General features: G+C 26.9%; 1 protein-coding gene and 1 long non-coding RNA gene across 3 annotated transcripts in view; one reads left to right on the top strand and one right to left on the bottom strand.

Annotated features, from left to right (window-relative positions):
- LOC122270675 (uncharacterized) overlaps positions 1-12,735 on the bottom strand; it is a 231,694-nt gene that overhangs the window by 199,965 nt on the left and 18,994 nt on the right. The window lies entirely within an intron of this gene.
- LOC107441432 (delta-sarcoglycan) overlaps positions 1-12,735 on the top strand; it is a 72,537-nt gene that overhangs the window by 41,759 nt on the left and 18,043 nt on the right. The window contains exons 3-6 of the mRNA XM_043049169.2: positions 212-313; positions 4,460-4,547; positions 4,639-4,758; positions 8,677-8,749. Of these exons, the coding sequence (XP_042905103.1) occupies positions 212-313; positions 4,460-4,547; positions 4,639-4,758; positions 8,677-8,749 (383 nt within the window). The remainder of the gene's footprint in view (positions 1-211; positions 314-4,459; positions 4,548-4,638; positions 4,759-8,676; positions 8,750-12,735) is intronic.

Consider the following 12,735-nt stretch of genomic DNA (forward strand, 5'->3'; position numbering starts at 1 on the left):
TACAAGATTTCTTTTTTCAAAGAATATTTTTTATTATAACTTTTTATTCAAAACTACAAGACTTAAAGATGTAAAAACAGTATTGTATATTGCTATCAACCAATTTAAGTCAGGTCATTTTCAAGATAAATTTTTATTTACAACTTTTGTGTCAGTTATATTCGCTTAAATTTTAAACATTAAAATTATTTTCCGTTTCCTTTTGATCTAGGAAGGCCCTGGAAAAATACGCCTTTTGGATAAAGGTCTACAGTTATATAGTACAGTTGAATTCTTGGATTCATTGAGTGGAAAATATATAATTGTTGACCCTGTAAGTATATTAAACTTAATTAATAAAATGAAATTATAATAAGAACTTTAAAAATTAGAATTATAACTTTTTTTGTGTTATCATGAATAGCTTAATATTTCTATTTAATAATTATTTATGAACTGAAAAACCAAAGCTCCACTTAAAAATCTTGATTTATAGTTTATATTCAAAAAGAAATTTATCTATACATCTATCCATAATAATAAACGCGGCTGTGTGTGTGTCTGTCTGTAATCACAATATATCGCCCCAGAAGCCTCGCCCAGGCACGAAACTCGGCACATAATTGTGTTTTGACATAATGAAGAAATTTTTTTTTTCAAAAATTTGGGTCAGTTTTTTAGTTATCAGTCATTTTGTAAGAAAATCTATGCTTTTTCGGCTTCAAAGAGCCATATTCAAAAAACTATTAAAAAATGCATATACTTTTCTTCACTCTTATAAATGTATGCTAATGCGAACCTTACAATCGAAATATTAATTTTCGACAACTTAAACCAGTAATATACGAATCAATTAATAATTTAATTGTAAGGTTCACATTAGTTTACATTTATCAAAGTGGAGAAAAGTTTAACTTTTGTATTAAAAATGTGGCAACATATTCGATACGTAAATAGAACGCTTCGCTTTGATATATTTGTCGCTGTTCATAATTGTTATAATAAGTTTTTCTTCTTCTTTCCACGCTCTATTTTTTTTTTTCTTAAGCGAAGACGATAATTTTTGTAGCGATATAGAAATAGAAATTGATACCATAAAAAATTGTATAGAAATAGAAATTGATACTATAAAAAATTAATTCGTTTTCGTGTTCTTTTCATGTATTTAGCATTTTAGTTTTTTTTCTTAAGCGCTGTTTTCTGAGGCCTTTTTTTTAAGAAAAAAAAACAAGTCTCCACCTGATAGTTATATTATAGGTTAGGTTACCATAGGCCTTAGGTTACCATAGCAAAGTTGCATCTTCAAACATCCTCAAGAACTATAACGCATCTGCAGCAGAACTGGATATGAAGACAAAATTGCAGGACAGGAACACTTTAACTGTCCACTAATCTTCAAATTTCCTGCTATGTTTTAAAAAACTTTATTTGTGAAAACCTTTAGCGTGGCGGACAGCTGGCCGCCTTAGGCAGCTAGTTTTTAATAAATGCATTGTTGAATTATTTTTATTGAAGGAGGAACTAAAAAATTTTCAATTTTTATTAAAAGAGTGAATAAGCAATAAAAGAACTGAAAATTTTAAGCAATTAAAAACATTTGAATAATTCTTAAATCAATACTGTTATTTTGTGTCAATATATAATATTAAATTTCAATTGTTCAATACGAATTTGCTCATGCTCTGTAAAAAATGGATGTCACCTTAAAAATATATGAAAAACAAATAGAACGGTGAGGTAAATTTCCCTTCTGCTCGAAGCGAGATTCGAACTCGAGTTCCTCCTGCTACGGGGCAAATTCCTTGCCCACTACACGACCCGGTCAGCTTTTTTTTCTTTTTTTTTATCATCTAGTCTTCTGCTAGTTTTATTCTAGTTAACAATCTCCCACACAATGCACTACTATGAGGTTTCCAGTTGAGGATACATTTTTACCATTTACTTGAGAGTTCCCGTTTCGTCATATACCACGTGATTTCATGACGAAATAATTCTTATAATTAACGAAATATAGCTCCTAAGATTGCTGAATCATCAAAATCGAGAGTTTTATTTCTGAGAGTGAACGGTAGAGAACGAGTGAACATTGTATAATGAATCAGGAGTAATCAACAAAAAGAAGAGCAATTCTAGCTCTCACAAACACCAAAATAGTTCTGGAATGGACTGTCATGAAACACAAATAAGTTATAAACCTAAATAAAGAGTTAAAATTTAAATTCATTACATAAGCTGTTCATTAGTTCATTTGCTTGATCTTCTATTGGTAGCAAGCAAATATTTATATTTTCTAATATGAAGAATTGTTGGTTTTATACTTGCTTGTTATTCAATATTTATTTAAGCATTTTTTTAAAATTATTATGCACTTTAAATTCTCATAAATATAGTATAACTTTATATTAATTAACCCAAAGCTAAAACAAAACGTATAGTATATATATTCCACTTCATGCCTGCTTAATTAATAATAACTAAACAACAAAAAATGCTTACATTTGAAGAAAAAAAACTAATTAATGATTTTTTGACAAATTTTAATCAAAACACTGCTTGCGGGGAAATTCAAAACAAACGAACCACTTTTATTTTTAAATTCTCTGTCGGAGTTTACCATCATCTAATAAAAGTGTATTCTTTTCCGTTTCTTATTATCTGTAAATACTTCAACTAAATGCCTTGTGTTTTTTCTCAAATAAAATCGAATACATTCCCTAATTCTTTTTTTTTCTCGTGACATCTCATCGCCTAAAAGGTATAAAACTCAAGGTAAAGATCAAACGGTGTATCTTACCAATTAAAAGTGTTTTGAAAATGTTATTTTCTGAAAGTACTTGAGTTGACTTTTGGCAAAAAAAAAGAAAAAGAAAGGGAAAACTGTAAAGAGTACTTTCTTCTCTTTTTTTTCGGATGAAACTTCCTTTTATTCTGATGAAACTTTTTTCCGGTTTATTTCTGTCTGTTGCCAACTATCGTCTGATATCTTTACTTTTTAAGTTACGTTACTCCAAATCTTTTTTATATTACAAACAGATATTTTTTAGCAAATTTTAATGCATAAACAAAAAATATATAATATAAAAATGTGTTATTTTTTTATAGTTTAATGAATTTTAAATACATATTTTTACAAACAAAGAGAATATGAAAAACTTAATCAACAGCTAATAATAATACGCCATTTGTTTGAACTCGCACTACAAAAAAGTTACTGAAAGATGTTTTTTTAAAAAAGCATATGTAATTTTGAAGAATAAAAAGAATGTTTAAAAAGAAAATTAAATGATTTTACATAAAAATAACAGTAAAGATATTATTTATTTGAATGTAAAAAATTTGATATAATTGTTTTAAAAATTAATAATATTTTGAATTTGATATTGTTTTTATTTAAGCTATTTTTTTGTGTTTTATGTTTCACATTTATTTCTCATTTGCATTTTATGCATAACTCTTTTAATTTGCAAATAAATTATCTCAATATTTGAATCCACTCAGCAAACGTGTTTGTCCTGTAAACTAATTAACATTAGATTCAATTGTTATTGAATAAAAGAGTGAAAATAACCTACCTTTATTTAAAAAACACCACTTACTTATCATTGTTTCGGTTAACTTCCTTCAAAAACAGAGTAGACATATACGAAATGTTCCATAACTACCCCCATTGAAACATATTTTTTAATAAAAATTATGCTTTATGAAACATAAATATATTTTTTAAAGTATAAAACACAATTAGCATAATTTTAGGGATAAACTTCTATCACCACCGAAAAGTGATGCCCTGTAAAAAATGGATACTTAATAGATTTAACTTTCTTCGATTTCGACAAAAACGTTTCCTCGTATATGCACCGAACAAAAATTTAAAGATAAATAATTATCCTTATTTCCTCGAGGAAATTGATTTCCTTATAATTAAAGAAATATTTCGTCATTCTACTTTTTTTTCCAAAAAAAAATATCTCGTCGTACGTAATGTATCTGGATTTTCAATTTGTTTCTTAACATGGCCACCATGTAGTTGTAACAACACAACAAAGATAGATAGAACACAGAGATAAATTATACCCATGCCCAAAGCAGGATTCGAATCCCAAATCTTCCTGGTACAAGGCTAAATCCTGGACCACCATGCATTCCGGTCGTCTTTATTCGCCACTTTGTTTTCAAGAGTCTCTATTCAAGCATGGTCATTCAAGTTATCAATCTCCTACAATGCACTACAATGAGGTTTCATGGCGAAATGATTGTCAAAATTTACGATTTCATACTACTCAATGATTAAATCGTCTGAATCTTCAAAACTCCAAAATGTGCTTCTGAAATTTTACTACCTATTTTCATTTCAGTATCTTTTTCATTTTAGTTTTTTTTTTAATAAAATTATGTTGTTTTTTTTATTCCTCTTGAAAACCTCAATTCAAAAAAGATTTATTTTATTTCAATATTTAATCTAAATGTTTATTTTTCTCAGAGTCAGCCATTGAAAATCGAATCTGATCGAAATGTTTCCATGCAAGCACGGAATAGTAGAGGATTCATTACAAATATCCTAAGTTTAGGTAACGTATATTATTGTTAAGAATTACATCTAAAAATATTTCCCTTTCCGTAAAAAAATTTTAGATAAATAATTATGCCACTCTGATGTAGGAGAAGCCGGTTTACAAGCTATTGGAAACTATTTCATCATCCGAGACCCATCCGATAATGTACTGTTGCAGGTGGACTCTCATGATATGGTGGTTTCAGCCAATCACATGGTAGTATCTGGTAATGGAATATCTTTCTTTAGTTATTTAACTGAATTGCAATATTCCGTATAATTAGGTTAGTATATCAATTCAGATGAATGAACTATTTACTGATATAAAACAGAGTAATTTAGGTCTATAACATAATACTTTGAATTAATCTATTAGGTATTATTATATAACAGATTAATTTGTATCTTTTGCGTAGCATTATATTAATTTGTGTTTAATTTTTTGAATTCAAGACCCCAAAAATAGCTGATCAAGATAACATGATGATTTTATATAATTGACTTACCTGGTAATTAAATATATTTTTTCAATTAAAATGTATAATGAAAAACTTTGGATGTTGTATTATAAAATTACGTAAAATTAACACTTAAAGTGCATGTTCAGCAATACAAATTGACAAATGCAAATGAACCATAATTATCTTGATAGAAAAAAGTGTTAGCATTACGCTACATCATAATGCAGAAAATAACTTTTGAAGAGTTAATTTTAAACAGCATTAAAGGTAAAAATGCTGGCACTCTTATTGGTATTATAAACAAATGCCTTCATTAACGCTAAAAAACATAAAGAAGAGTAATAAGAAAATATTAAACGTAGAAAATTTTGTTTCAAGAGTTATATATGGTAAGGACATTTCTGGTATCAGAAAAAATAATAATTCAGGTTTTGAAATATATAATATGGTATTTAAACCATTTTTTTAACAATTTTTCCGTTAATATGGTAATGGTTTACCAGAAAATTTGATTCTCAAAATTATAATTCATTTATCACACGTTTAGTAACAAATACGAAACTAAAAAATTTATATAACTGAATAAATAGTTTTTATGCCAAGCTCTAAGATTTCATGATAAAATCTCCAAAATTTACCAAATTTTAACACACATTACGAAACTATAAATGTAATAGGTAAGTTTTACCAAAATCATTACCAAAGTACTCCGGTGAAAACCACCATGATTTTTAATGTCCCCATTGATCCAGAAACACAGTAAATTTTATCATTTTCTGGTATTCTTGACTATACTTTTTTATCAGTGTAAAACTAAGTACATTTTTAGTAATCATTGTAAAAATAGTGTGCCCCTAACAATAGTTTTATTCTACATGGTTCAGAAATTCTACATGAGTCCCAGTTCGCTTAAAGCTTTCATGTACATAGATCATGTTCGGCGTAGTCCTACTATTGTTGAAAGTTGAAACTTGTTTTATTAAATATTAAATTTTCTTAAACTTTGCCTGTGCAATACTTCAGTTCAATTTGAAGAGATAAATAATTCAATTTAATACCTTATTAAAAACGCAGCATATTTACACGGCATTGTTGCTTTAGGTATAGATATTAGACTTAAACTTCTAATAAATTTTTCTGAGATCGCAGTTTCAAATTATTAATTAGGAATCTTAACATGAATACTTCAAGAAGTTAGGTCGGTCGTATCTAAAATATTTTAAATTAGACTGAAAATTTTATTCTTCAAAACTTTTTTGTGCCTAATTTCTTTATTTAATTTTGTCTCTAAGTTTTTTAATTGAGGGTATTTTAAGCATTTCTTCACTTGGTCTTACAGTACTGTGGTTAAAACAATAATGCTAAATCATAATTTTCTTAAATGAGTTTCCGTTATTCACAACAAGCTCATTAAATTTTAATCACATTTATAATAGAATAATTACTCATGACTTAAATGTTTGAGTAACCACTCTCTCATATTGAATGTTTTGAGATATTTAATGACTAAATGAACTTACCAGAAAACTTAGTTATTTGTATGTGGCATCTTCATGGATGAAATATCTCATTCTTCAACTTGAACTCTAGTCTATTTAATCAAAATATTTCCTATGATAAAGAGTTGTATAGAAACTAAGTTGAGTTGCTGTTTTCAAATTATTTTATAAATGTTTGCATTTTACTTAAGCTTTCAGACCAATAAAGATGAGTAATGGAATAATAAAGCGTCATTTTTTTTAAATTATACAAAAAAAATTACTTATTTTTATTTATTTTAAATTATGCATTGTTGTTCTTACTCCATGTTAATTTACGCTCTTAGTAGCTGTAAAATGTTCTTAAATACTTTTAATAAAATTTTAAGCAACTCTTTACCTTACTTTACATAAGAATGGCTTGATTTTTGTTTGCATAAAACTGATGATAGTTTACATAAAGTGTCCCTTTGTTCAATTTCCCTCAGTCAGTAAAATATTTGATGTAAGCAATGATAAAGATTTTATTTCATGCAATTTTTTTAATGAAACCCAAAGTATTGCTTATTGTGTCCACAATACTATACTCGTAAAGAAATTAAAAATATTTTAAGAAAAAAATTAACTGAATTTTAGATCGTTTGTACGCAAATACTATAGACTTGTCACCCGTATGAAATTGATGATGCCGCAGCAGGTTTTTAAATTTATCGAGTTGTTGAAATTTTGAATTTCTACAGAGGGTTTTGCATAACTTTACCTGTTTGTGGTCTAGCATTAACTTACAACAAGATGAGTGTACAAAAAAATTTTTAGGAGCATAAGACTTGATTGCCTATCTGAATCTGGTTAACGTTTTTTAATACCACTGATCAGATTGTCCCCAGCTTCATAGCTTCAAGAAAATGACAAGGAGAGGTTCGTTGCGATTTGTCTCAAGTGAACATTGCTTCTAAAAAGAGATTGGCATCATTTATCACCCTTTAAACATTGCTTGCGTGCCATGCGTCGCCCTCTAACAAGCAAAAAACATTCAACTCCTACTCGGCACACCAGCAACTACACTTATTTTTCAAAACAGCATATTTCTGATTAAATGGCTTCTGTCTCGTTACGAATAGACTGTAATTAATAAATGTTAAAAAAAGAAAATATTAAATTCTCTAAATAATTAATAAATTTAAAAACAATAAAAGCATTAAATTTTCAACTAACCCTGTAGTAAACTCATCTTAAACTTTCCAATTATCTATCATAACTTGCAAATTATATCGTATACAATCTATCCATTTTCTTAACGTCAAGTATATTCCATTGTATGATAATTCGTATAGATCTTTATGCTAACGGTAGCTTAATAAAGCTTAAAAAGATTAAAAACATAATTAATTTTTCCTATTTTCAATTTAATTCAAAAAACATAATTCATCTTTTTGTGTTCTCGTTACAAGTATCCAAGCCTATTAGAATCTATGAAATATGAAGTATAAGAGAAAATTAGTTAATGTTGAAGAGAATTCACGTTAACGAGATTAAATTGTAATTTATCTTATACAAATATTTTCATTTTGCGCTTTATTTACTATTCCTTCATTATAAAATACTATTAAACAACTTAAACGAACTTTGGCATAGCTTTGTATAAACAATTCGATTTACAAACTTATAGTTGGAAATGTAGAAAAACACAATTTTTCTATTACATATGCTATTCTAATTTTCTTCAAAACAGTTATTTACTTTAACAAAGTTGGGTCAACTTCAATAACGATACAAACAATTTAATATCATTTCTGTATTAGATATTTAGTCAAACTAAGTAAGTCATAATATTCATTATTTGCAAGATTGTTGTTTACAATTTAATAACATAAATATGGAAAAAAATTTAATTCTGCATTGTATTAAATTTTAAAATAAAAGTAAAGCAAAATATTGTACTATGATATTGTTTAAATATACTTTACTTTATATACTTTAATAATACTTTATATGAAACCATTTTGAAAAACAAATTATTCCACAAAAATAATTTATTAGTTGTGCATTATGTAAACATTGAAAGCTCCTTTTCTTACATTTTCACTAAATTTCTAATAGAAAATAATGTTTTTAAAGTCTTATATACTATACTTCAAGATTTATAAATGCTAGAATTAATAGTTAAGTTTAGTTAATTTTTTAATAAATTCTTTTTTGTCTGTAGAATCTGGAGGATTTCGCTTGGATGGTTCATTAGAAACGCCTTTAGCTAGGGGAAGTGCAACAAAAGACCTTCGGTGAGTATATTATATACTATTCAAAACTTTCAAATGCTGTAAAAATTTGTAAAATCATGAGATTAAACTGCTTTAAATCAATAATTTCTCATTAACACTAATTTATAAATTTTTCAGTTCGCTTTAAAGGAGGGAAAATTAGCAATCAAGCATTTAATTTAAAATAAGATAAATATAAAATTTATAAAAATTTCTCACGTAATTTTAGATTTATTGGTTAATAAAAAAATCATAGAAACTTTTTTATAAATATTCAACTTTCAAACATATTCGTTTTTATTTCTCGCAAATACCATCAATATCATTCGATTTAAATAGATTTCTTTTCATTTTGTCATCTACATTTTTGCAGTTTGAACTTTTAAATCCGGTAAGAATTTCAGGTAAAAAAAATAATCAATAAAAGCGGTTAAAAAGGAATAATATTTTTAACTTCAGTTTTACTTCCTTTAACAGAAAAATTTTTAGCCTAAATCAGTAAAATTTCTCTTTTTTTAAAAAAAAAATGTCTAAAATAGTGTATTTATTTTAAAATAAAAGTATTATACCTTCTATGCAAAATATGGCATTAAATTGTTTATGGCATTAATTTAATAAAAATAAATATGGAAGGAAATGTATTCTACATTGAATTAAATTTTTAAGATAAAGTGAATGTACTATATTGCTTAAATATAAGCTAAACTTTGGTTTCATTTTAAATTTTACTTTAGAGTTGGTTTAATATTTTTATTCTAAGATTTTCGTTTTCGTTTCATGAAATTGGAAACGAAAAAAAAAACATTTTACATTACATTTACCAATGAATTCAGGACTTTATTCTTATTACTGCCAATGAATTCGTTGATTATTGTTCAATTGCTTGATTACTGCTTCATTAAAATATCTTAAACAATAAACAAAAAAAAACATTTCCTGTTCTCTTTTTACTAAAGTCAAAACACCATTACCCCAAGTATATATTTAAAATTTAACGTTTACATAAAAATGCTTTTATTAAATTATCTCTCTTATCCTCTATTCCTAAAAATAGAAAAACAATGTATTATATACATATGTTATATACAACAATGTATTATATACAATGTATTAAATACAATGTATTACATACGATGTATTACTTGTTTTTAAATGTTTCAAGCAAACTTTATGGCAGTTTTATAGACAATAAAAATTTAAAACACTTATGTCAAAACTAGTTGACGCAAAACTAAAAGGAAGGAAATAAATATTGTTTCTAAACTTTTATTTTATTCTATCATTTTACTTCATTTTTTAATAAAATGAAGCGTTTCAAGGCAAATTTTGGCAGCAAAATAATGGTATACTTAAACATTTGCGTAATAAGTAGCTTATTAGTAGTATTAAATTTGAAAGGTAAATTTTGGAATACTTCTTACATGAAGTGCGAATACTCTATTTCTTGATAAATTAATAGCATGCAATGCCAATTTTGATAATAATAATATTTAAAAATACTGTTATCATAACAAACTAGTGCAATAGTTTGTAATTTATAAAGCATATAATAAAATGCTACCCTAAAAAATAAGATGTATAAAGATTTGGTGGAAATAAATATAGTTATGAAACACTCTTGGAGGAATTTAATGAAAAGAAACTATGTGATTCCAGAGTTAAATAAGAAATAAATCTCATTTAATTCTCCCGTGAAATCATTTATTTTTTTTACATCTTCCTCACAACGCTCCAAGTAAGAGATGGAAAAAAATCGAAATCTTCCCGAAGGAACTGGATTACGAATCATAGTCCAGGATAACAATAATAATAATATCGGGAGGGGAAAATAAAATACATAAAAAAAGAACAAAGTCGGGGAGAAAACTTCTTATTTTTGGTTGAAGCTGAGTTGTACTTAAGCCAGTTTTATGCTGTCTTCATCTTCTCTAGACGGACTATTCCAGCTTTTCCTTTTTTTTTTCCTATTTTAAGGGAAATGTTTTTATTTCTCCTCATCGTAGTTTACTCCTCCCTCTGACATGATGAGTCTCTTTTGCAACGCTATTGTTAACGCTGTTCACTGTCCATTATGACGTTTTCTGACAGATATGTGGGGAATATCTCCATATTGCAATTTGATGCAAAAAATATATATAAGAACAAAAATATTTATTCGAAGCAAAAAAGTATAAATCGAAAAATGTCAAAATCTTAGTATGTTTAAAGATTCCAAATAAAGATATGAGAACAAAAACGAAATTACGAGTCCGAAATGTTATTTTTGCATTATAGTTTAGAAAAGAAAATTTTCAAAAAAAATAAAAAAAAACTCAAAGTTGATAATATTTTTCAAAGTTAAAAATAAGTCTATCTAAAAGTTATAAGACGAAAAATTAGTTCAGGTATTAAACTTAAAGTGCACGAAAACTGATTTTTCAGCATTTCGGATAAGACAGTCTAGACTCATTATTGTACTTTTACTCATGTATGCAGAGGTCTTTTTTTTTTCAAAGCTACACTGTAAGAAATCCAGATCAAATTACGGTAAAAAATATACCCGCACTCAGATTTTGAGGCAAGAAGTACGGGCACTCATATAAAAAATCCATTTTTACCATCCAATCCATTGTTATTGAACAAAAAACCTGATATACCGTAATTTTCTCAGTAATAATTCACTGCATTATTACTGTAAAACACTGAAATCACTAAATCACTCACTGAAGCACTCTTATTAAATAAATATTATTGTAAAAATTGAGGTTTAATATTTTGCTTTCAAAATTGGCTTTACGGTAAAATGGATTTTACGGATGTTGCACCCACAGTACCGGTAATTTTTCACAATATATAACATACCCAGAATGTTCCTCAAAACCCACCCTTAATGTGTATTTTCAGAATGCTTATTAAAATTGAAAACAAAAAGGAAAATATAAATGTTTAAGAGAAAAAAAACGCTACCGTAATTTTTTCAAATTACAGAAGAGAAATTAATGCGCTAAATATCAAAACAGGTTTAATTAAAGATTAGGACAGGTTTAGTTAGAGATTGATTTAGTTTTTTTACTAGCCATATACTAACGTAACTCATCTCTGTTTTCTCCCTAAATTAAGGCTATGTGTTGATGATCACTACATCCGCTTTTCTTTAATTTACACTATGATTTATAGCATTTTCGGTTTTTTACTCGCTTGAATATTAATTTGTTGCCTACTTTCTTCGCTTTCCTTTTCAATAACGATTCTAAAACTGCATATTAAGGGTAGTTTTAGCTAAACACCTTGAAATTAATTTTTTAAATGTTTGACATCTGATGCATAGTTTTTATTTAAATCTGGTGACATGCAGTTTTGAAAAAAGTGGCAAAACTAATTTGATTGTGTTGGGAAATTAAAAAGAAGTTCTAAAAATTGCTTTTCACGTCCTTTCAATTTTATTTTACTCTTACAACTGCGCCTGATAACGATTATTTAAATTTTGATGAATTTTTTATTTTCCATTTGTTAAATATCGTCAAAGTTTTCAACCATGTGTTACATTTTAAAAAGGTGAAAATTATATGTTACGTCAGTTCACGTACGTTAAGTGTATAATTAAGGAAAATGACCTGGCAAATTATTTATCTTTCTGGTAAATGATTTATGTTTCTACTTAAATTAATCTTATTTTAATTAACTTAGAAGCTCTGAATTCCTGTTCACTCCGCTCACAAACCCTGGTTGTTATTTCTCGTTTATCATTGTTTTACTCTTACAATTTGATTAAAAAAATCTTTGCGTTCATGAAAATATAGGTATTATAATCTTTTATGAGAGCACATTTTATTAACGCGTTAATCACAAGAAATAAAGGTACATCTGGATTTCAAAAATAATCAATTCAACTCGAAAAAAAATTTAACTTAGAAGAGCAGATTGTACAACACAATAAAAATTAATGAATGGGAAGTAACTTTACTAGATAGCAAAATATTACGATAACCTTATATCACACAGCAGTTCGCATCTCTGTTCGCAAATTT

Source organism: Parasteatoda tepidariorum, chromosome 4 (assembly GCF_043381705.1).
Source record: "Parasteatoda tepidariorum isolate YZ-2023 chromosome 4, CAS_Ptep_4.0, whole genome shotgun sequence".
In the NCBI taxonomy this organism is placed as follows: domain Eukaryota; kingdom Metazoa; phylum Arthropoda; class Arachnida; order Araneae; family Theridiidae; genus Parasteatoda; species Parasteatoda tepidariorum.